Here is a 22,813-nt window from a genome sequence, read left to right as displayed (position 1 = left end):
TACGGTATTCATATTTAGGGGGGAGGAAGCGCACTCCTCTTTTAAACGTGGGAGACGGGATGTGTATGCTGAGAAAACTGGATGACAAGTTATGACGAATGCGTCACGGGAAGCTCTATCAAACATGTAGTTGCTTGATGTTGAGACCAATGTAGAAACCATGGGCTGTCTCAGATGAGTCATGAAGGCTACTTTTACTATCAACACCCTTCAGCAAATGGTGACAAATGTCAGCCAGTTTGTACGTTGTGTAAGACATTTTCACTTGTATATTGCACAAACGGTACAGGTTAAACTGAGTCAGAGAAGCGTTAGACTACTTTAGAAATGTAAGCCAAATGATTAGTTGGCTAGAAAGCACATTCAAAAGCTTATAATATGTGTTCATGTCAGGCCTTATTGCAAGGTAGGTTCACTGAATGTCTGATGGCAGAGTGGTTTTCTGTCTGGGAGTCTGCATCTGTCTCCTTCTGAAGCCCAAATGCCTTGGATGCCGAGATCAAAAATAAGCAGAAGTACAATATCATGAGACATTTTGTCATTCTGTTGCTTGATTACTCTTTCTGTTGTTTGCATACTCTTTCGTCACTGGCCTCCTTGTAAACATTTGCATTGCCAGTATAGAATATGTATATATTTGAAAAAGCAAACAGGAGCATCCATGTTTACAGTTAATAAAGGTTGTATATTTTCCTCAGAATAAATTGAAATTCCTGACGGGACTGTGTGAAGTTTAAAGGTCTATTACTTATACAAAAACAAAAAAACACTCTATATTACAGCCCAAATCTGATTAATAACAACAGAAGGCTCAATTTACCTGACCCCAATCTCCATTAAAGTGCCCATGACAGGTTGGACACCTAATTGAACTAAAATGCAGTTAAGATTTACGTGTTTACAATTTGGCTAAAAATTATAGAAAAGTTGGCTCAGAGTAGCTTGTTTTTAGAGTTTTATAAGAGTTTTTCTATAAGACTGTTTAATCAGTTTTTTTATTGTTTACTTCTGTACCTTCTTTGTGTTGCAACTCTGGAATTTCCCCATTGTGGGACAAATAAAGGCTTATCTTTCTTCCTCTTTGTAATTTATGACATCACACTAGGAAATTACCCAGCATACACAGGGCAAAAACTCATCTAATATCACAATTAATTTCATTTGACAAATAAAAATATATGATAACACCATTATTTTGTAGAATTAATGTTTAAAGGGGCAAAAAAGCTGTTTTATTTTGAGTAAATCTGGCATAAAAATGACTTTCTGTCATTTTCAACTGATTTTTATATTTTTCTCCACAAACAGCCACTCGATTGGTGTAAAACTATTAATCATAAGTACAACAGGTATAAATACATCAAATAAAATAAAAAATTGAAAAGTCATACGCACTTTAAATAGCGCAAACTTGTTGTGATGTCATCTCAAACTCTGTTATAGTCCTGTTATAGTCCTGTTATAGTCCTGTTATAGTCCTGTTATAGTCCTGCGACATGGATCAAGTGGCGGTCCCAATCTGGTGACTCTCCAATCAGTGCGGTTTCCAAGCAACACACGAATAGCGTCGCCCCCCCCCCCCCCCCCCCCCATCCAATTAAAGACGCATTTAACGAACACGCCGACCGTCACGGAGCTGCCCCTTTAAGCCGCGCATGCGCACTCCACGCGTTTACATTCTGCTACGTGACCATGTGCAGACCCCTCCCTTCACGCGGCGTCTACGAGCATCTCTCCCCCCACGCGCGCGCTCACACACACACACACACACACACACACCCCGTCCCAACCTCCAGCTCCATTCACCCCGCGGCAGCAGCAGAAGGAGGTGGGGTCTGAGGGTCCCGAGAGTGCGGTCCCGCTCCAGTCGACTCGTACGTGCAGAGCCACATCCGCCACCGTCCCGACTCCTCCCGCGGCTCCTGTGCGTTGTTTTTCGGCTTTTAACGTGCGACGGACGGAGAGAGAACCCGCGTCGGAGCGCTTCATCATCATCATCATCATCATCATCATCACCGCCGTTTTTTTCTCCGCTTCTTCCTCTTCTTTTAACCCCGCGTCCGTTCCCCCCCGGTGGGAGTCAGTCAGCAGCGGCTCCATCCACACGTCGCTCTGGCCCCGGCTGCGTGAGATGAAGCCCCCCGCCGCCGCCGCCGCAACCCCCGCACTCTTTTAAAAACCTCCATTCGGGATCGTCACAAGCAGCTGCGCTCTCCGGGGACGCGTGGGTTAAAGACGCACACGGACACGTCGGACACAACCGGAGCTGTCGGTGAGTTCGTGTCACATTGTTATGATTATGATTTATTATGATTTTTTTGGAGACTTGAGGGGGCTGCTGCTGCTGCTGCTGCTGCTGCTGTAACGATGGATGTGGCGGATGCTGTTTGACCACATCGCGGTTACAGTAGCCGTACAGCAGACGTGGCTGAATAAACTTGTAACGTGAGTATCCGTGTATTTACAAGTTATTCGCGAAAGGACGACGGTAAATGTGCGTTATAATAGTGATGACTTTACGTGTGTGGCTAGCCTAGGTTAAGTTAGCAGACACATGCTAACAGGCTAGCCGCGGTGTGAAGACCACGCCCAGCTGTCCGTCCTCTGGTCAGTTATGGCCGAGAAGTGAACGTAATGTCATCCCCGCGTGTTTAGCTCATGGTTCATGGTTCATGTGGTTCATGTGGTTCATGGTTCATGTGGTTCATGGTTCATGTGACTGACACGACACATTTATGGTGTTGTCTTGTAGTCACACCGTCCACGTATGTGTCTGTGATGCTGGACTGTCTGGGAGAATAGCGACAGTAATAAAATAATTATAAATACATAAATAAAACGTGTAGTGCCAAACGAGGGGATATTTCTTTATTTATCTGTATTTATTTGATGTGAACATAGCACTTACATGGGACGAACCAGATGCAATGTTTTAAGTGTCATAGCAAAAATGCACGTTTCTGACACATCTCAATAAGAGGCTTTTGCAACAGTTATACCCACAAAACGTTCTAAATGAAAGTGTGGCTGAAGCCCTGACTTCAGCCACACTTTCACATGTTTGTCCATCAAAGGAAAAACTGGACCGTCCATAAGATGTTCTGAACTTTGGAATAGGGTGATTTGTCTGCACTTTCTTTATTTTGCAGTTCCTTCACTTGAATCTCAGCCATAGGATAATCTCCAAAAGGTTATTCTTTTTATTAAAAAATAAGTAAAGATCTTCATTAGTTAAGGAATAGCATAGTACAGTCTAGTATATCCAATATCAATCAATATAAAATAAGCTTCATCCTAAGCCTTTTCAGTCTTGTATTTGATTTAACCAAATGACACATCCTGTTAATCCAAAATAAACCAAACCATCAAACTATTTGATTGGGTTTAATATGCCGTTAACATTAAAGGATGTTAATTATAATTTTGTTTAATTTACCAATGCCACAAGTATTTCTGGTCAAACACAACACATAAACACGAAGCAAAATTGCAAAAACATGAAGCCAACCCCCCCTTGATTAGCGTTCTACACATTATCAATCTGGAAATGCTCTTGCTGAAAGAGGAAAAGATGGAGCCCTTACTTCAAGCTGATTGGATGATGCAATAGAGAAAAGCGCAGACATCTTTCCTATCCACTTATGAACAAAGAAACTTTGCCAGCAAGATGAATTCACACAATGTCTTTCTGTGAACGACGAGTTTATTGTCTCTTGAGAATTCACCTCAGTATGCTCCTGCTGATTCGTTTGCTGTACCAGTGGTAAACTGACCACTCGCATGGCATTTAGGGTCCACAGACGGGACTGGAACCAATCACAGAGCAGCATTGTGATTTGGACAGGAGTCAAAACAAACATGGCGGCGCAGACGGCCATGTTTGTCTGCCTATTTGGACTGTGGACTGCTTTTCTGAACACCAGACTTTTTCTGCTTCTTTTTTAACGTCCCAACAGTTTTCGGGGAGAGTCTTCCCAGTTTGATTCATGTGAAGAACTCAATTCAGAGTGAGACACAGCCAGGTTATGGCTCTGCATAATATGTCCTCTTTAACACTAGACATGTAATATGTAGTAGTAAAGTGTCTGGTCAGAACCTGCCTTTACACTGTACTTCATAGCAGTCATTACAGTTGTGTAATTTTCCACCACAGAGAATATACGTGTGTGAGGACCATTCAGAGTGTTGGGATTTAGCTGGGCGCCCTGGCCCCTCGTGTTAAGAGAGTGTCAGAGGTTAAATGGTGAACAAGACCATTACATAACAAATGTAAGCTACATTTGTGCCCCAGAGGGTTAGTTTGTTTGATATGTTTTTCAGTGTTTTTACAATGTGTGCCATTATTATAGCATTTTCAAACTCCCTGATAATCCTAATGTTTTACCATTTCAAGTACATTTATTTTTAATTTTTTAATCAGTTGACTGAGAACAGAAGAAGACTCATCTTCATTCTCAAAACTTTGTTTGTTATATTCATGCGTCACAGAATCATTTTGACTGGTCCCATGATTGGTTGTTTCCCCTTTTCAGTTTTCATAAATAAACACAACAAGCTATTTTAATGAACACAGTTGAGGAAAACAACATATTTATGTGTTCATTCAGTTCAAACATTAATACATTTTAGTTACGTTTTGGTTATTGAGGCAATTTCACATGATACTTTCAAAGGCATTTGACTCCATCGATCATGAAATGTTACTTGTAAATGATTGCACTTTGGAGTCAGGAGAGTCGCACTCCAGTGGTTTTGAAGTTATATCTGCGGAAGGGAACAATTAAATGTGAATGTTAAAGTTCACATTTCAAACACAACTATGAAACTGGGGTCACACAAGCATCCATTATGGGGTCACTTTTATTTATCATTTTTATCAATGACTTTGTTCATTTTTTTCAGTGACTTTCACATAAAACTTTTCATCGCTGATACAAACCTTTTCACATCTCATAAAAACATGGATCAGCCAGAAACATTTCTAAGAGCATTTGGCAAATGTTAATACATGGTCCAAATGAAAAAAAACATCAGTACCTCTTGTAATGTTTTCTGCCCGAACAGACATAAAGACATGGCAATACAAACATAATGTTAATGTGTGTTCCACTGTATCACGTATACATACGCATATATGTACACGGAAAATAAATTGAATACTATAACTCAGAACAAAGGGAGCAGTTTGCGTGCCTACCCCCCTACCAGTTTTACATTTGACCTTTTTTTAACTAGGAAAGTCCAACTAAGATTAAGAATGTGCTTGTAGGGGAGTCCTGGCCCCAGAGGGGAGGAGCACATGGCTTTAGTGGGAGGGGAAACCTACGCAGACCTGCGGGATCAGGAATCGACCCCAGGACCTTCTTGCTGTGAAGCGAGAGCGCTGACCGCTCACATGTCCAGCTGCTATACAGGAATTCATCAAATACTCTTTACATATGTTCAACAGTCAATTTGTCTATGATTGTTAAATTCAGGTTGAAATGGACTGAAATAATGTTGTGTGAGTGTGGAGGCGTTTTGGTTTTCTCATCTCAGTTTGCGCTCACATGACTGCTTTTATTTATAGTGACAGTAACCCTGCACTTTAGGACGACAAGACTCATATTAGTATTTCAGGGAATTACTTTACATGTGCTCTAAAGATTGCTTATTACATTATTCTCACCGCACTGATAAAATCCCCCTGGACACTTCTTTAATGCACAAGAATGCCACAAAAACAGCCTGTTTAAATTAAGCACATTCCCATGTGTAAATCAACATGTTAGCAGCTGCTGTAGTAGCCTGCATTCTTCCCAGATCTACAGCTGGAGTTATAGTGACCTACGTCATAAACTACACAAGGCATGCCCTTTATATTAGGTAATACCTTTGCAACCATGTTTTCTTTTCTTACATGGACTGATTCTGTCATTCTTGAACACTGTCTTTTGTAAATTGCGAGGGTTTTGTTTAGCTGTAGATTTGTGTCTAGATGAGATTATATCATAGTGTGTTAGAGGAGACCACTTTCATAGATTTATTTAAACATTCTGACTAGCAGGATTTTGAACTTTACTTTCCAAACCATGTGGAAATGTATTTATTCACTCTATCCTGAGCGGTCACCTCTGCTGCCGATGAGGCCCCGGTGTTTGTTGTTGCCCTTTGGCATATTAAGTTTCAGATGTGCAAATCTCCAACCCGAGCCAGAGCGAGAGGAAATTTCCACTTCTCATTTGGACAGCGCCCTCTGTTTGAATGTGTTACATACTAAAACACGCCTTTAAAGCTACTTGAAATTGATTTTATGAAAACAAAGCATGTAAAGGAATATGATAAGGAAAATGTTAAGATAATAGTATGTTATGGCAAAACAATAAAAACAAGTATAGTCTTAAAAATCTGTAGTTACTCTTTAGTGGTGTCTTGTGTAATTTTCACCTTAAGAATGACACTGTTCTGTTAATTGTCGTCACTTTTGTGACGTGTTAGTGATTACAAGCTTTGTCACCTGGCTTTAGCTCGCCACAGTGGAGGGAAACTGAGCTGAGATGTAGTTGACTTTATGCATTTATTTCACAATAGACCAGTTACTGCATATTACAATTTAAACTTACAATAATAGTGTTCCTGCGTATGTCCAGCACAAGAGGCTGAGGCGATGTATGTCTGAGTGAGAGTGGGAGAGGCAGATGGTGGGGGAAGTGAGGAGGAGAGCAGAGACAAGCCACATCTGTCCTGCCACATAGCTCCCATTTCTGGACTGCTCTTTGTTGAAGACGGCAGTAGTTTATCTTGTGTTGACTTCACGCTTTAGGCGTAGGCAATGTGCCAAAATCTTATGATAAGAGCATACCACCATTTTTAGCTGCTAAATAATGTTTGTTTGTTTTTCATTCCGAATAATGTTCTCTTAACATATTTGCCTTCAGGAGGCAAGTCATGCTATTTGAAGCTTCTGAGACTTCAAACTTAATGATTGGCACACCAGGACATCACATTAACACATCTGGAGAAGTCTTATGTAGTCTTATTGCAGCTGCATGTAACAGTCACACTAGAAGACTAGGAGAGCATTCAACTGCACCAGATCAGAACCAGCCTGGAGATTAGACATGTTCAGACACAGATCAGCAGAGGACAAACTACGGTCCTTCCACCGCGGACCAGCACGTGTTGTTTTGTTTTGATCTGCTGCGTTAAAGTGAAACTACATGTGGTTATTGGGCAGCGGAGAATAAATAACTTCCTCCAAAGTCTGAAAACCAGATGTTCCACGTAAGTGAGACATCGCTTATTTATGTTAGCCAAAAGTGTGCTTTTATTGTAAATGTATGATTGTGGTTTTTCTGGATCTGAACAGAGATTTCTTAAACACATAAACAACACGGAGCTTTGATTGGTTTGTGTGTGTGATTCCAGAGCCGCTACATACAGCACGCTCCAGTCATGATGGGGCATTCAACTGCACGGGGCAAGAAATAGTTTGGACTTGTACACAGTCATTTAGATCCTAATTATGGTCCCTCCTTTGCTGACTCACTTGTGCTGTCATCTGCCACTGTAAAAAGGAAAGTAAAACCTACTAGAGCTTTGATTTATTTATTTATTTATTTATTCATCATCTCTTATTTATTTCATGTGTAGTTTTGTATGATAAGCTAAAAAAAAAAAGCGCTAAGGCAAAATTCCTATTCCCCCTGAATGTCACTTAGCCCCCGATTCCCTGCATGACTTACCTGTCATTATGAAGCAAAACAAATTGTGTCGTTTCTCAAATACCAAGAGTCCAGTTGCATACCTACCTTCTTTGTAAATGACACCTTGGGGTACGGTTCCCTCATGTTGTCATGGCAGATGTGCGAGCTAAGTGAATCTTGATACTGACTGTCATCGGTTCTTGCCTTATTTGTGCCGATGTCCAAATGCAGTACATGGTGCATAAGTTTTTCTGCTGGGAAAACGACCCTGAAGTGTGAACGTTTATGCTAAATTTTCCCCCTGCAATCATTTACTTTAGTCGACTTTAAGTTAACGCTAACTTACATTCTACCAGGCTTTCCGTTAGAGTCAGTAGTTTTTGTATTAGATTGCAGTAACACGCTTGAGAATTTGCTCGCCCCATTGTCAGTGGATACTCGCTGCTTGTTTCACATATTCTAGAGTTAAGGTGTCAGGGAAGGGGACCCAGCTCCGGCGTCACACAGTTAAAACGATCTCGGACCAGACCGTAAAGTGCTGTGAGCCGGAGCCGAGCAGAAGAAGAAGACAACAGCTGAGACAACCTTGACTTGTTTGTGTCGAGCTAGTCTTCGCTCCGCACCATGAAGTCTCCAGAAGGGTGAGTCACCGCCGTCGACATGGAAGGCACTGGAGCGGCACGGCGAGCAGAGCGGTAACCGAGAGGAGGAAGTCGGTATATTGAGCTATTGGGTGCTAAGTGCGAACAGATGTCGTGCTGTATCGAGCTACGATTGCGTCATGTTCGAAATGCTCTGGGACCAGTTCAACTCGGCATGAAACGCACATCTAGGCGTAATCTCCACATATCTGGCCTGTAACCACGGAGATGTATGCAAGTGTAGTGTAACCGCGCCTCGCTTTTGCCGCGAGCACATGTGGTTCCTGTTAGTGACCCCCAAAACAAGCACACTTTCCCAGGAGTGTGTGAATTGGGTCAAAGTTGCATATCTCTGCTTCACACGGATGTCCAGATTCAGCTCTCCCAGATCGTTTCTTCTTGCATAACGTCCATGCTGCTTACAAGACTGAATTATGTTATGAAATATTAATAGAGCAAAAACAAATGTGAAACTGTAGTGTGTGTTTTTGTAAAAAAGAAAAAAAAGACTAGGTCAGCGGTCAGGTTTGTTATCATGCCCCGGCGCTTCGGGGTGTCTGCAGGAGGGGCAGTACCCACAAAACTTTCCATCGTGAAGGGGAGGGGCGCAGGACTTGCCTAAAAGGAGCCTGAGCTATTCCTGTCTTCCTCCTCCTCCTCCTCCTTCTCCTCCTTCTATCCCAGGCATGTGTGGTCATGTCCCCTGCATTGAGTAAGTTCCCTGACCAGGGGCTTCCTCTCATCAATCAATGATCTCTTTCAGGGTAAATTGCTCACATGTCTCCATACTTTTCACACTCGTAAAGTAAAAGGAAACGTGCGATTGGTTGAATTTTGAATCGAGATTGATATTCAGTCATTGCTAGCGGTCAACGGTCAGCTTGGGTCTTTTTTCCAAGCGGTCAAAAGCATGTGGTTTGGTGCATTGGAGGAAGTGTTGATTGGCAATGATTAAAAGTCTTTTATTGTTCATGTTCTGGAATTTGAATTAGTCATATTGCCTACAGTAGAATGTCCTTTTAAACATAATAATAACTTTCCTTTAGTGATCTTATACTAAATCTTATACTGGATCAAGATCAATCTAAAAAAAAAAAAAGTTTGTTGTATTTATCTGATTTCTTTCAGTATCAATACATCAAATGAGAGTCTAGTTGTGATACTGCTTTGTCTGTCTGTGCTTTGATGCCTCTGATGACCTCTGGATGACTCTGTAGTATTAGTTCTTATTGTGTTTTTCGTGATAAACATTGTTGTGGTACCGTAAACTGAAAGTGAAACGCTCCTCCTCATTCTGAAAGTGATGGAATGCTGCCGTGTTTACAGTTGCAGTTCGTCAGCCTGAGGTTTTGCCTTCTCTCCTCCAGGTTATCCATGAGCTCCGACTTCCCACACTACAGTTTCAGGATGCCAAATATAGGGTTTCAGAACCTTCCTCTCAATATCTACATCGTGGTGTTTGGGACGGCCATCTTCGTATTCATCCTCAGCCTCCTCTTCTGCTGCTACTTGATTAGGTAAGATCTGCTCTCACACATCACTTTCCTTTGTGTGGAGTTTGTTTGATGAGTGTCATACAGGCGATGGTTCAGTTTTACCAAGACTAAAACCATTAATGACTGTGTGATAAAGCACTTTTTTAATCCTCGTCCTCTGCCAGCCCTATTTAAACACACAATATAAGACAAGTTGACATTAAATCTGGTATTATTATCTAGTAACTGTATGGTTTAATGATACATTTGCACCTAATTGTCATCATTTGATACATACAGTCATGCAAATACAAAATAATACATATAGTTGAGTTTATTGCAAGAAAGACCAAATGTTTTGTGACATTTAATAACGAGGCTAGAGTTGTAACATATGCTAATGCTTCTGTTTTGTTAACCTGACTGCCCTGGATGACGCTCATCAAGGAAATGTGCATTATTTAGTATTGCTACGTTTAGCTGAAGGTAAAAGGTTTCAACAGCACAGTTTGGAGACACTGCTAACGATTTGTGGCTTGCATGTCTAAAAATGACCATGGCATTAAAAATGAGTCATAACCCATTTTTCCGGAAGCAGTTTCATCTTATAATGTAAGACTTTAAGAAGCTTCCCTCAAAATTCACCCTTGATATGGTAAGTACAGGTTATTTTTGCTTTGTCCCTGCAAAAAAAACACACCAGATTTTGATGTGGCGCCTTGACTCACAGTGACAGAACATTGCCATGTAAATTTACCCAAGAAGCAGGGGGGCGTTTTGTCCCTCAGTGCTCGTAAAGATACAGCCTCCCAAAGGGCCCATCACACCTGTATTGTCATTGCTATTTATTAGTGTCTTTTAAAGTAGTTCTGCCCCATTGTCGTACTAAAATAAAGGTGCTAGCTCTTTTTTAAGGAAGTCGTTTGGTCCCTTAATCCTGGTGCCAGAGAATAGCTTCAGGAGTCTAATGTGAAAACAAAAGCTGTTTTAAACGACCTGTTTTAGTTCACCTGGACCAAAATACACACAATAAGTAACTCATCTGTTAATGTGAGAATATGACACAACTGGGAGTCCACACTAAGTCTGTTGCTCTTACATCAAAGTTTACACAGTTTAAACACGTTTTGCACTATAGCCCGAGGATTTAGAACATCTCTCCAAGTTAAACAATATCATATGTTTGACTTTTTTGTTCTCTTTGTGCTTGTATTTGCATTTAATAATACACTCCGGGCTCCAACACCTAAACTTCGTGTTTGACTTTGAGGGTCTCTGCACCTTTACCTGCTGCTCTCCTTGAGAATCATGTCAGTTTCTCTCCTAGACTGTGCTGCTTGTTTTACAGATCCCTCTCACTCTGCTGCGAGGGGTTAAGGTTACTTTTAATGGAGGTAAATCTCACAACCTACATGTCTTGTATATTTCCTTCCTTCCCTCTACAAAAATGTGTCTCAATATTTTGCATTTCTTGTCATCCATCCTTATCCTGTCCTTCGTCCTCGTTCAGTCCTTTTGCACCCAGTTTAGGGTTATTCAAACATTTCCAGAAGCTGCACTTAGTTGATATTTCACCAATGTGCCCACTGGTCTATTCGTAGGGGGCTTTGGTCTCTTAGAACTGATGATAGTAGTTAATGTATAACTTACTATTGCGTTATGCCAAATAGGATCAAACTGCTGCTCGAAAACATCATTTAAACGGTGAAAACACCCATTTTGTATAGACACAATTTGGTCCAACGCAACAACTTCAATGCCAAAAAGCCAATTAAAATAAAAACTTTTCTTTGTGTTATTTTTCTCTTGCAGGATCTAGGGATAGTTACTTCACATGGAGGTCTGAATCTCAGTTCTAATCAAAAAGATGTTTTTTCTTTTGTTTTCACAGACTACGACACCAGGCACACAAAGAACTTTATGCCTACAAACAAGTAAGTAAAGAAACAGTGTGTGTCAAAAAGCATGTTGTTTTTTCTGGTCCAAATGCAAAACAAACATGAAGTCAAAATGACAAAAATGATAACACGGATCTCTGTCACATCAAGCAGAGCCGTTAAAGAAGTTAATTTACCAGGATATTCCAGAGGAGACGTCTTTCATCTGTTCATCTGGTCCCAAACCCTCCTGATTTATTATATTCTTGTATACGAACACCAGCAGGAACAAGCGCTGCAGCAGTCAATACATTCCTGTTTAAGTGAATTATGTATCACAACAAAGCTTCTATGAACAGAAATGGTCTTTTTGTCTTCCACATCACAGCTTCTGACTACAGTCTTTCTGTTTCTCCCTTAGGTCATCCAAAAGGAAAAAGTCAAAGAGTTAAATTTGCATGAGGTAAGCCACAATCTTATGAAGTTATATCCTAAAACTTCTTGTCTTTCTTTTATCGTGGTGTCCGTGTTGCTAAACTCAGAGAGATAAGATGATGTGTGGATATGGTTATGCATTGTGGATCCAAATGAAAAGCTAATGTGAAAACCAGTGCTGTGCTTAATGGGGCACTTCTGCCATCAAAGGAAAGAGCTTATGTTTAACGAGCAGCTACAGAGTTTAAAACTGGATTCATGGAAATCATGTCCTGATGTGGCTCTCCAGGGTTAGAAAGTAACAGGGGCAGTTGATGTGTAGCAACACTGGTTCAAAAGGACGTGGCTGGGGACTCTGACACTTCAAATCAAAGTGACAAAAGCAGGTGCATGTGCACTACTCTTTGGTCGTCCTCTGGTTCTTCAAACCGTGCTGTGTGCTGTTTCAGACACATCCCAAAGCACAATGGGACTCAAGCTGTATTTGTTTTACGGTCAGTCAATCATTGCAGACACACAAACACTGTGAGAATGACCCACATTGCGGGACTACGACTTCAGTTTGTAGGGATTACTTACACAAAGTCATAACTAACCTAACATAACTGAGCCTTTTGCCAATGTTTGAGCCAGTGTTTAGTGGATTTAGTTTAACGGGTTTAAACAGTCAAAGCTCAACTGTTTGTGATTGTAAAAGTATAAAGAGACACTCTGCATTCATTACAAAGCCATGTTTTGTGTTTATTCAGAGGAATGGAGGGCCCTGAAAGCCCCCCTGCTGCTATATTCACACATCTACTCTTTCTCTAAAAGTAAGAACACTTCTGGATGAAAAAAAGTCTCAGGAAACAGGGAGACAGGAAAACACAGGGTGCCAAAGTGAGAAACTCCCCTATTCAAAGTAGTGGTAACTGTCTGGAGGGGAATGCGTTTGGCCGTCCATAGGATTAATGTTATCTTTTGTTTTGAACTGAATTTGTCTTTTTTGAAGAATTGTTTGGCCTGTAGGCTTTATGCGACACAGACATATGTGCTATCCACTCAGCCACTAGTTGTACAAATGTGTCTCGTAGAACATGTTTATTAGTTACAGTGAAGGGAAGTTGTTAGCACCACAAAAGAGCATCTCTGGCCACAAAATGACTTTTGAAAATGGATTTCCTTCTGTGTGATTTCCAGATCTGTGCCGTGTGTCTGGAGGAGTTCAAACAGAAAGATGAGCTGGGGATTTGTCCATGCAAACATGCTTTCCATCGAAAGTAAGTGAGGGAGTTTTCTGATTTAGAGTGTATTTAAGGGTTTATTTTGGTCCTTAATTTGACTTTAATTCCGCTTTGCAAATATCCCCCGAAAACAGTAGTTGTAGCTGTTTGCAGACCTGCTGCAATGGTAAAACAATCATGACTAACAAAGACAGACGAGTTTGCATAGTTTGAGCCCACCCTGGGCCTCCCTCACCCCACCATTGCTACAACTGACTTGTTTATAACAGCACGACGCCTCCCCTGGCCTACTTTCTGTCCACTAGCAGTAAAAGAGTACGACCTGGCCCTGTCTAGACCTCGTCTTTACGTAAACACCAGTTAAAGTAAAGCCAAACAGTGCGAAGTAAAGCCAAACAGTGCGTTGCACAATCAACTGCATGTGCCACAGATCAGGTCATTTAGTATGTATTTGAAATGGCAAGATTTGTTTGCATCTTTATCGACATGAGAGAGATGGGAGGACATGCACTTGGAGCCTGGCATATGTGTGCTGTGTCTTAACCACTCAGTCACCGGGCAGCACTACTTCTATAAGCATTTTTTATAGTTTTGGTCACTCTGGCAGACATCAGGGTTTGCCTCGGTTACAGCCTCACTATGTAAGTGAATAACATAAGCCGTAGTTAAGTTAAGACCGTGTCTATAGAACCGTCCAACTTACTACCAGCACTCTCCACTATCATGCTGGTTGTCATGGTAACATTTGTACCCATAACTTAATTTCTATGAAACAGACCCATGTCGTCCTTTTCGGCAAACTGAACTTTGTTGTGTGAAGACACCACTAACCTTAACCATGTGAAAGATATTAAATATAAATATATTACTATTACGTCAACTATGTCACTAAATCATGGCCACCAAGTGTTTGATATATGTCAATTAATCATTAAACTCACAATTTGTCCAACACATTGATTGATTGCAATTTTTGATTGAATGTTGTTCAGTTTTTTAAGCTGTGCCATTTAATACAAAGTCTGACCTGTGCTCCAAATGTTCACTTCAAAACCCCCACCATATCATTGACAATTAAGACAACACGGAATCTTGATTAAATGCCCAGCCCTGTTTAGCATTGTTGTTATTTACTTTGCACATTGTCATATAACAGACCTGGAAAAAGACTCAAAAGCACCTGCAGCACTGTATCTTATGGTTCTGACGTGGAAAGTGCTGCTCAGAGTCATCTGCCCTCTGCTGGCTGCTTCTGGAATGCCCTGGTCCCAAACTCCTTCACTCTTAAGATTGATTAACATGTCGAGTTAATCAAATAATCTCTGTAAACCCTTGATAGATTTGGAAAGCAATTAGATAATTCTTGGTCGTCTGTTTATTTGAAATAATTTAAAAGGTGTGGCGTGTAGTAGGGCAGCCAGCGACTAATGATCATTTCATTCATCGATTAGTCTAGCGATTATTCTTTCGATTAAGTTGCATGATGTGAAGGTTTTTACTGAAAGTGACCCAGATGAAGCTGTGATGTGAAGATCCTGGTGGAGCACATTTATGGACAAAAAAAAAATGTCCACATAATTTTCGTTCAATCGCAGCTCAATTTGAATCGTAAAACGTCATTTCTCAGCTCATGGCACGTTGTGGAACCCGTGCATGGACCAGTTAACAATCACTCAATGACTAAAGTTGCGATTATTCGATGTTGCAGACTTGGCAGGCGCGTTTGGGTTTGTAACTGTGTTTGTGAAATGCACCCTCTGCCTCTCTGTCGCAGGTGCCTCATCAAGTGGCTGGAGGTGCGTAAGGTGTGCCCGCTGTGCAACATGCCGGTGCTGCAGCTGGCACAGCAGGCGGGCAGCACAGTGGCCGCCGTGCCCCTACAGCAGCCCCTGCCCGGCATCGAGAACCTGGTGTAGTGGTGTCCGTGTACCTCGTCACACTCGCCCGGAGCACGGGAGCGTGAGCACCGACTGAAGAGAACCAAGTGCCGTTCCCTTCGCCCCCGGAGGCTCCACATTTGAGTTTTGAGTATTCCTCTCTTTTTTTTCCAAACACGGACAATTAAGAAGAAGAAGAAGGAGAAGGAGAAGGAGGAGGAGAAGGAGGAGGAGGAGGAGGAGGAGGAGGAGGAGGAGAAGAAGGAGAAGGAGGAGGAGGAGGAGGAGAAGGAGAAGGAGAAGGAGAAGGAGGAGGAGGAGGAGAAGGAGAAGGAGAAGGAGAAGGAGGAGGAGAAGGAGAAGGAGAAGGAGAAGGGAAGAGTCTTCTTACAGTGTTTCGCAATCAAAGCACTTTTCAGTGGACACGAGCCGATGACCAGGAGGAAAGAACTCAAAAGCCAAGAACTACGGACACTATTTCAATTAGCACTTTATGAGAACCTTAAAATCGCTTGTGAACGTAGTAACCGAGGTATGTTTTTGTATTTGTTTGTATAGCGCAGAGCCACATTGGTTGAACTATTGTTTTCAGCGGCGACACAATGTCAAAAGGGACAGAAGCGTTCCACAAAGCTGAGCGCACGTGATCCGTTTGAATGTGAGGCACCACATTTATCGTCTCTTTACGTCGTGGTCGTCTAAAACGTGACAGTCGTTTTAAACGTTTTTATGCGGCGCGTCGAGCAAATTCTGCCGCGCAAACAGAGCAATGGCGGGTTTTATCAACGCTAAAACTGTAGCAAATGTTCAAACGTTGTAAAGTGAATTCACTTAACACTTCAACTGCAAATACCTTCTTTTTTTTTACAAATTAACCACCAGAGTTTAGATGGACATGAAGATATGACTACGTCTGACCAGAATGAAGTCGGTCAGTTGCACTTTTCTTTTTTTTTTGTTTTCAGTTTCATTGTCTCTATTTATTTTGTATTTATTGTAATGTCGTTGGTACGTGGAGCATGTCCATTGTCACCTACGCCTAAACCAGGCCCCGTCCCGTCTGCAAGTGGATAAAGGGGGGCTTCGGTTCGCGTCTCGGCCGTTTCCACCACAGCTCATTCCATCCGGTGCTCGTCTTCCTCAGTGCGACACAGTAACAGAAGCCAAAAAATACATAATTATTGTCTTATGATAATAAAGGCTTACATCATCTCTTATATAAACTTGTTCAGGAGCGGTGAAAAGTATTCCCATTTACTTCAGTCTTCTTCAATTCGTCATCACAACCCCCCCTGAAAAAGTGGATTAGCAAGAGACATTTTATGAACACATTAACCGAGAGTACAGTGTATAAAGTGATTTCTTCAAATACGTGTGCCTTTTTGCCATGACGTGGTCTGAGATATTGTCTTCGCTTTGAATTTTAGCCATTTTGATTTTGTTGAAAAAGCCATGAAAACATAACTTTGAATCAGAATCAGAAAAAGGTTTATTGCCAATGAACAAAACTCATAGGAACTTGCTTCGGTGATTCGGTGCAACATAAAACAATGAACAATGATAAAATAACATATAGGGCATGCTTCAAAGAAAAGCAATTCATATGTACCATAGGATAAACATAAAAATAGGCTTACTGTGTACACACAATTTGCAGCTAAATGACCCCTAATGTGCTACAGCATCAACAAAGAAACTGTTGCTGTTTTGAGTTCGCAGATACGTGTTCAAAGAGCCTTATCTGAACAAACTGTACCGGCTTCACATACAATTCAGCAAAAATTGATATGATTCATCTCGTCACAGGCTTCCAAGTTAGAAGGAACAAAACGTGACGGGTTAATGGGCCGAGCTCGTGCCACGTGATAAAGGGCAACGCCGCAATCTTGACGATATTTAAACACTTTTCCGTCTCTGAAATACTCGCCGAACGTGTGCCGTGACGTGTAGTTGAAAGGTGTACGTGTTATGAAACAAATGTGTCCACTTTTATCACCACAGATCAGTGTCGAGTAGAAAGCGGTGCACAAACACTGGCTTTATAGGACGTGTAAGTGACACCTCTGCCATGATAAGTGTCGTGTTTGTCTGTCCCCGGTCTGTTCTTTGCCCTTAAAAGTGCCAATCTAAAGACTCTAAAAGGCCAGTCACGAGTCGGTGCTCCTGCCGCTCTGGAAATATCCTGGGCATAAAGTACGAGCGCTCATCCTCCTCCAGATAAAAGGAGGAAACAGGATGAGAGTGAGGGCGTCATGGGAATGATGATGTCCCCTTCATGACTGATGGATCCGCTCTGAGGTCAGCGCCGCTCCCACCTTTACTCTTTCATAAATAGACCAGGATCTATTATGTTATTGGACTAGACAGGTCCAGAGAAAAGGTCAAAGCCACATGAAACATTCACTCAGAGCGGTTTGGATCCTTTGCCCTCTTTGTCCCGTCTGTGCTGTGTGTTCTTACTCTTCTAACCGTCCCATGGCCTCTTTAGTTAACACTGATTCTGTTTGTGAGCTCTCACAGACTTTGTTTATAAAACTTAAGAATTCTGCAGCAGAATATTTTTGGAAATTTCTGTACAGTATTTGTAAGCTCTATTTTTGTATATTAGTATTTTGGAGAAAATAATATTTCACCTCCGCTAATTTCATGTTTATTCATTTAAAGAAAATGTTGCATGTGACTGACTTGAACTGTAAATAAAGTTTCCACGATTTGGAAAAGAACAAAGTATCAGTGACTCAAAGGGTTTTATCTGGCAGGAGAGATGAAGCGTGAAATGGGGGAGAGAGTTGAGACATTTGGCCAATGTTCGTGCCACGCCTCAAACCCGTGCACCACCGTCCAGCACAAAGCTTTTGACTGATGACATTGTGTATTATTGTGTTATGGCGTGTACTTATGGCCACAGTCTTTCTCTGTAGATCATGAGGCTGGTGAAGCGGACGAGGGAAATGCAAGTCATGCGTTTGATGATGGAGAGTGTGATATTGTTCTAACTGACACAATGTGTCATTTTGATCCATGGCCGAGTAATCAAAGCATTTCCAACATAAATCACACAAACATGAGTCGTTTTGACAGAGACAGATTGATCACATTTGAAAGACATGGTACAAAATGAATGATTTGATATTACATTTTAATAAAATATATATAATACACTGTATCATTCAGATTATATAAATCTGTCAACACTTGTGAAGTACATTACAAATATCCAGAGGTGAAAGAAGCATTGGAAGAATTAATATTGAGTGTTAATTTTCACAGCCAATTTTAAGGTAGTTTCAGTTTTTATCTTTTGACTAAAATTATTTTATGTTTGTAGAATTATTAATCATTATTACTCTTCACATCATCAAGAGCAGGATGTTCCAGTCGCGTCACCAGACGACCGTCCTGTTGTGGCCAGTGACGTTTATCAAACCTTTATCATGTCCAACATATCAGCTCTGGAGCAGTGATTAAACCATCTACAAACTAATGAGACACTCAGGGACTTTGTGTCTTTGGACATTTACTTGTCATATGTAAAACTGTCCTCTTGATCAAGAAATTAAACTTATTTTATGATTTTCAGAGCCCAACATTTTCTATCAGTTTATATTGGGAAGTGTGCAGACTTTGCTTTAGTTTAGGGATTGAAAAGGGAGAACTTGAATCCCGTCTATAAATGACACAAACTATGGTGAAATCATTTTGTTGACCAAAACTGCACTCACTGTCACACATTTCATTTACAAAAGTTCATCATGTGACTCAATGTATCTCGTCCACTTCTAATTCTGTCAATGGTTTTACATGAATAACTTTAAGGTCATATTTTAGATCAAATCCTCAGACAGAGATCACAGGATTAGAGTCTTCAGGAGCAGAGCGGCGAAGAGGCCCAATGCCAGCCCGTGTGGGCACAGGAGCCCAGCAGGAGTGGTGGCTGCACTGGTGCTGTTGGTGCCCGTCCCATTTGTCACCAGGGCAGCCGTGGCAGCAGGTGTGGCAGCAGCAGTGGCACCAGCCGTGGCAGCAGGTGTGGCAGCAGCAGTGGCACCAGCCGTGGCACCAGCAGCAGTGGCACCAGCAGCAGTGGCACCAGCAGCAGTGGCACCAGCAGCAGTGGCAGCAGCAGCAGTGGCAGCAGGTGTGGCAGCAGCAGTGACGTTGACGGCTGTTTAAAAAGCAACAGAATTATTATCAAAAACATGATTAAGCAAACTTTTAAGTTCAGATGTTTTTAGTGGACAGATTTATAGTTCAAAACTCATTATTTCCATAACATGAGCGTACAATTAAAATTAACGGTGTTCCCTTCTTGTTATAGTTTTATACTAAGAGACATTTAAATAAATTAGATAATCAGCAGCTCATCACACTTTCCCCTTTAACACAAGAGCAACTGTGCCGTTCCATTGAAAACACCTTTCTATACGTTCTAAATGAATGAGATTTACTTACCAATGAGCAGCAAGGAAAGAAAAACAGTCGACCGCATTCTGAAAGTTTTTAAACGCCTGAAAGAAAAGATAATTTGATGGTAATAATGAATTAGTCAACTCTCTCCCAGACAATCAAAGTAATTTCATAATATCTTGCACTCACCAAATGGGTTATCAACTTCCACAGCTTGCTCCGCAGTGCACCAGTGCAACCGCTTTATATGGGGGTTTGTCACGGCCCTATGACTAATGATGTGAAGACCAAAATATCCACGGGACAATCATTCCTCCACACCATGACCTCAGCAGGGTGCCCTGGCCAGTTTTTTGACACTTTGAAACGTCTAAGTTATCGGGAATTTAAAGAGCAAACAGGCTGCGATGTGCCCAAGGATCGCCCGAGCTCGGCGCCACAATAACAGCACTGTTTTATACACGGAAATGCCATTATTTGCCAGTGAACAATGACTGTCAGAGACGTCCAGGTGAGGGTGAGAAAACAACACAGTTCTTTTGTCCTTCGACCGCGCAACAGGAATGTACCAACGCCGACTCAAACCAGGTCCTGCGGCGCGTGACAGGAGCTCAATGACTAGTTTTGACGTCAAGATTGAACTAAAAATAGCTTAATTTTTAGTCTAAATGTGACCTGAATAGCCCCGAGTGACCTCTGAGTCCTCACAATAATGTTCCTCCATTTAAAACATTTGTATGACATCGATGTAAAAACAACAACAACGTGATGAGCATAAATATTGGAATACAAGAAGGTGAGAGACGGTATGTGTTTCCAAAGAGATGTTTAATGTATAGAAGCATTTGAACATGGTCGTTTCAGCAGAAAGGGGAGAAATGTCTCTACGATCGTGACAAAGACTCAAAATGTCACCGTTTGTCCAAAACCAAGCGCTGTACTGGTCGAATTCAGGTCAGCGTCTTCAAAACAGTGTCTTCCAAGTCAAACAACTGAACCAGGAGGAGCTTCCTTCACACTTTTTGGGGCCTTGGACTTTTTCTTTTTGCTCTGGTTATCATTGTTCTTTGATTTTTGCAGCAGGGCCAGGGTGTCCCGCTTCTCGATCCTCCTCAGCTGCTTCTTCTTCATTCTCTTAATCTTGGTTGTATTTCGGATCTGAAAAGCGACAACAAAAAGCGTTACGATCGAGTTTTTCCTCCTGTGCAAACGCGTGACTGACGAGCGAACATTTACGACACGTACCACTTGGACGACCTCCGATTTACGCTCGTTCTCCTCCCGTCGTTTCAGGTTTTCTTCTCGCCGCTTCCTCTTGTCCTTTCGCCGACAAATAGAAGACGGTCACCAAATGCAGACATTGTAAAACAGCTACAGCAGCAGTTTTATTGGAGATCAGACGTTTTACCTCTTTCTGTTTGGCCTTTTCCTCCTTCAGCTGATGAGAATACTGTTTGACCATATCCTTCTCTCGTTTGGCCTGCATCTTCTTCTCCCAGGAAGTGCACAGCGGTTTGTCCCGGACCACCGCCGAAAACCTGCACACACAGCGAATTAACCATTACATTTTTGGATTTAGAGCATGTTTGGCCCTAATTGAAGGCGCTCATCAGGTTGTACGTCCATAATAATAACACAAACAATGCAGAATATAGTCCTACTGTTTCCTGTTCTCTCTCTTGCAACTTTTATTTATTACATACGGTAGCAGTAAAAGATAGCCCTAATAATTCATAATTATGAGATCAACTTATTGGTGAATAAATTAAAGCTGGACCTAAGTTTTGTAAGGCTTAATATTTATTGTGATGTGTAGACATTTTCTTTGCACTATAGAGAAACTTTTTCAGATGTAGATCATTGAATTATTAATTTCTACAACTAATGATACAAACTAACTATTTAATGTTTAACATTTTATTTTTTCATTAAAAAATACTGCTATAAAAAGGTTTACAAAGAGTAACCTGCCAGGAGAGTAACTTCTTCAGTAACCAAGTGGTTTGAATATTATTATTGGGATATTTTCTAAAGTAGTAAATGTTTTTACTGTGACACACACATTATACGCATATTAAGAATCACCTTCTCTTTTAGAAGAGGATGTTAAGACTTATAATAATGATTCTATACACTTCTATTGTGCTCTACAGAGACAGCCAATCTCTGCCATTGGCCCCTCCAACCACCACCAGCATTAAAGTGAACGCCACCCTTCACCAGGATGAAGGTGGAGGAGTGCTCTAAACCAGTCTGACCCAACCTGGGGTCAGGACCCACGTTTGGGTCCCCAGAGATTCTTGAAAAAGAAGTCTGGACTATAATGTGTGATTCTTAATGAACACATGGCAAGTTAATAGCTCGTTAAGTATTGTATGCTCTATAACATCTATAATTAAACGTTGAATGATATTTTTCGTATAAGACAGTAGCACTGCAGGGAGGAGAAGGACGTTTGAGGGCGCTTTACCTTAGCTTGTTTCGCTCTTTCCACACTCTTCCAGACTTGGGTTTTCCCAGTGGGATCGCAGGGGCCTGTTTTACAGCTGGGGCAAGTCGGGCTTTCTTATTTGGGGCAGTGCCATCCTCTGCCTTTGAAGGTGGCATTTCTTTGGCCTCTACGTGTTTAACGCTGTTATCTTGAACATTAGCGCGTGTTTCGTGCTGTGGCTCTGCGGCTGGTACAACTTCACACACGCGGGCATCTTCCTCTTCTTCGGGGACTGTGTGTATCTGCTCCTCTTCTTTAACGATGTTTTCATCCACTGTTGATAGTTCCTGAAGCACTGACCGTCTCGTCCTGCGGCTGGGAGTCTTTACCACGGGCACAGACTCCTGATAAGTGGCCGGAGCACGCACTCTGCGGCCGCTGCGAGTGCGCCTGGTGTCCTCCCCTTCCTCCGGAGCCTCCAGGGACATGTTGGATTCAACTACAGGTTCAAGCGTTGGTTCTTCTTCTGCCGCTGCTTTATTTCCCTTCGACATATTCAATAATGACAATATAACGCAATTGCATTACTTTTCCAAAGCCTCGAGCTGCATGTATTGGCCCCACGTGTAGAACCGGCGTTGTGCGGACGACAACTTCCGCATGGCCTGAGGTAAACAACTAAATAATGCAATGTCGCCCCCATGTGTCGCCCTCTGCTGGTCGGGAGCAGAAGGACTGTTGTGGCCATCTTTATCCAACTAC

General features: G+C 41.8%; 2 protein-coding genes across 3 annotated transcripts; one reads left to right on the top strand and one right to left on the bottom strand.

Moving 5' to 3' along the window:
• The first annotated feature begins 1,882 nt into the window (after positions 1-1,882).
• On the top strand, positions 1,883-17,943 carry rnf24 (ring finger protein 24). Of its 2 annotated transcripts, none has more exons than XM_072463931.1 (6): positions 1,883-2,272; positions 9,694-9,843; positions 11,693-11,735; positions 12,100-12,141; positions 13,293-13,372; positions 15,111-17,943. In XM_072463931.1, exons 2-6 carry the CDS (start codon positions 9,701-9,703, stop codon positions 15,250-15,252), a joined length of 450 nt encoding a protein of 149 aa, XP_072320032.1. In that variant the 5' UTR covers positions 1,883-2,272; positions 9,694-9,700; the 3' UTR covers positions 15,253-17,943. The 2 variants fall into 2 exon arrangements, with proteins under 2 accessions (XP_072320032.1, XP_072320031.1); XM_072463930.1 differs by lacking the exon at positions 1,883-2,272 and adding an exon at positions 8,011-8,326.
• A 2,516-nt stretch (positions 17,944-20,459) lies between these two features.
• Positions 20,460-22,720, bottom strand: ccdc86 (coiled-coil domain containing 86). Its single transcript, XM_072463929.1, has 4 exons — positions 22,091-22,720; positions 21,029-21,158; positions 20,866-20,940; positions 20,460-20,778 (listed from the first exon to the last, which is right to left on the bottom strand). The coding sequence occupies exons 1-4, from the start codon at positions 22,603-22,605 to the stop codon at positions 20,605-20,607; spliced, it is 894 nt and encodes a 297-aa protein (XP_072320030.1). The 5' UTR covers positions 22,606-22,720; the 3' UTR covers positions 20,460-20,604.
• Positions 22,721-22,813: the final 93 nt, after the last annotated feature.

The sequence above is a fragment of the Eucyclogobius newberryi genome, unplaced genomic scaffold, assembly GCF_026437365.1.
Source record: "Eucyclogobius newberryi isolate DKJ021-1_F unplaced genomic scaffold, fEucNew1.0.hap1 SCAF_4, whole genome shotgun sequence".
Classification (NCBI taxonomy): domain Eukaryota; kingdom Metazoa; phylum Chordata; class Actinopteri; order Gobiiformes; family Gobiidae; genus Eucyclogobius; species Eucyclogobius newberryi.
The sequence above is the reverse complement of the archived record's forward strand: the minus strand, read 5'-3'. Positions and strand labels throughout refer to the sequence as shown.

Excerpts from the sequence above, each read along its gene's own strand:
- rnf24 (XM_072463930.1), top strand. Across the intron at positions 11,736-12,099 it reads AACTTTATGCCTACAAACAA|GTCATCCAAAAGGAAAAAGT; the intron begins GTAAGTAAAGAA and ends TTTCTCCCTTAG. Across the intron at positions 13,373-15,110 it reads AAACATGCTTTCCATCGAAA|GTGCCTCATCAAGTGGCTGG; the intron begins GTAAGTGAGGGA and ends TCTCTGTCGCAG.
- ccdc86 (XM_072463929.1), bottom strand. The coding sequence starts at position 22,605 with ATGTCGAAGGGAAATAAAGCAGCGGCAGAAGAAGAACCAACGCTTGAA. Across the intron at positions 21,159-22,090 it reads AAAGAGCGAAACAAGCTAAG|GTTTTCGGCGGTGGTCCGGG; the intron begins GTAAAGCGCCCT and ends CTGTGTGTGCAG. Across the intron at positions 20,779-20,865 it reads AATCGGAGGTCGTCCAAGTG|ATCCGAAATACAACCAAGAT; the intron begins GTACGTGTCGTA and ends GTCGCTTTTCAG.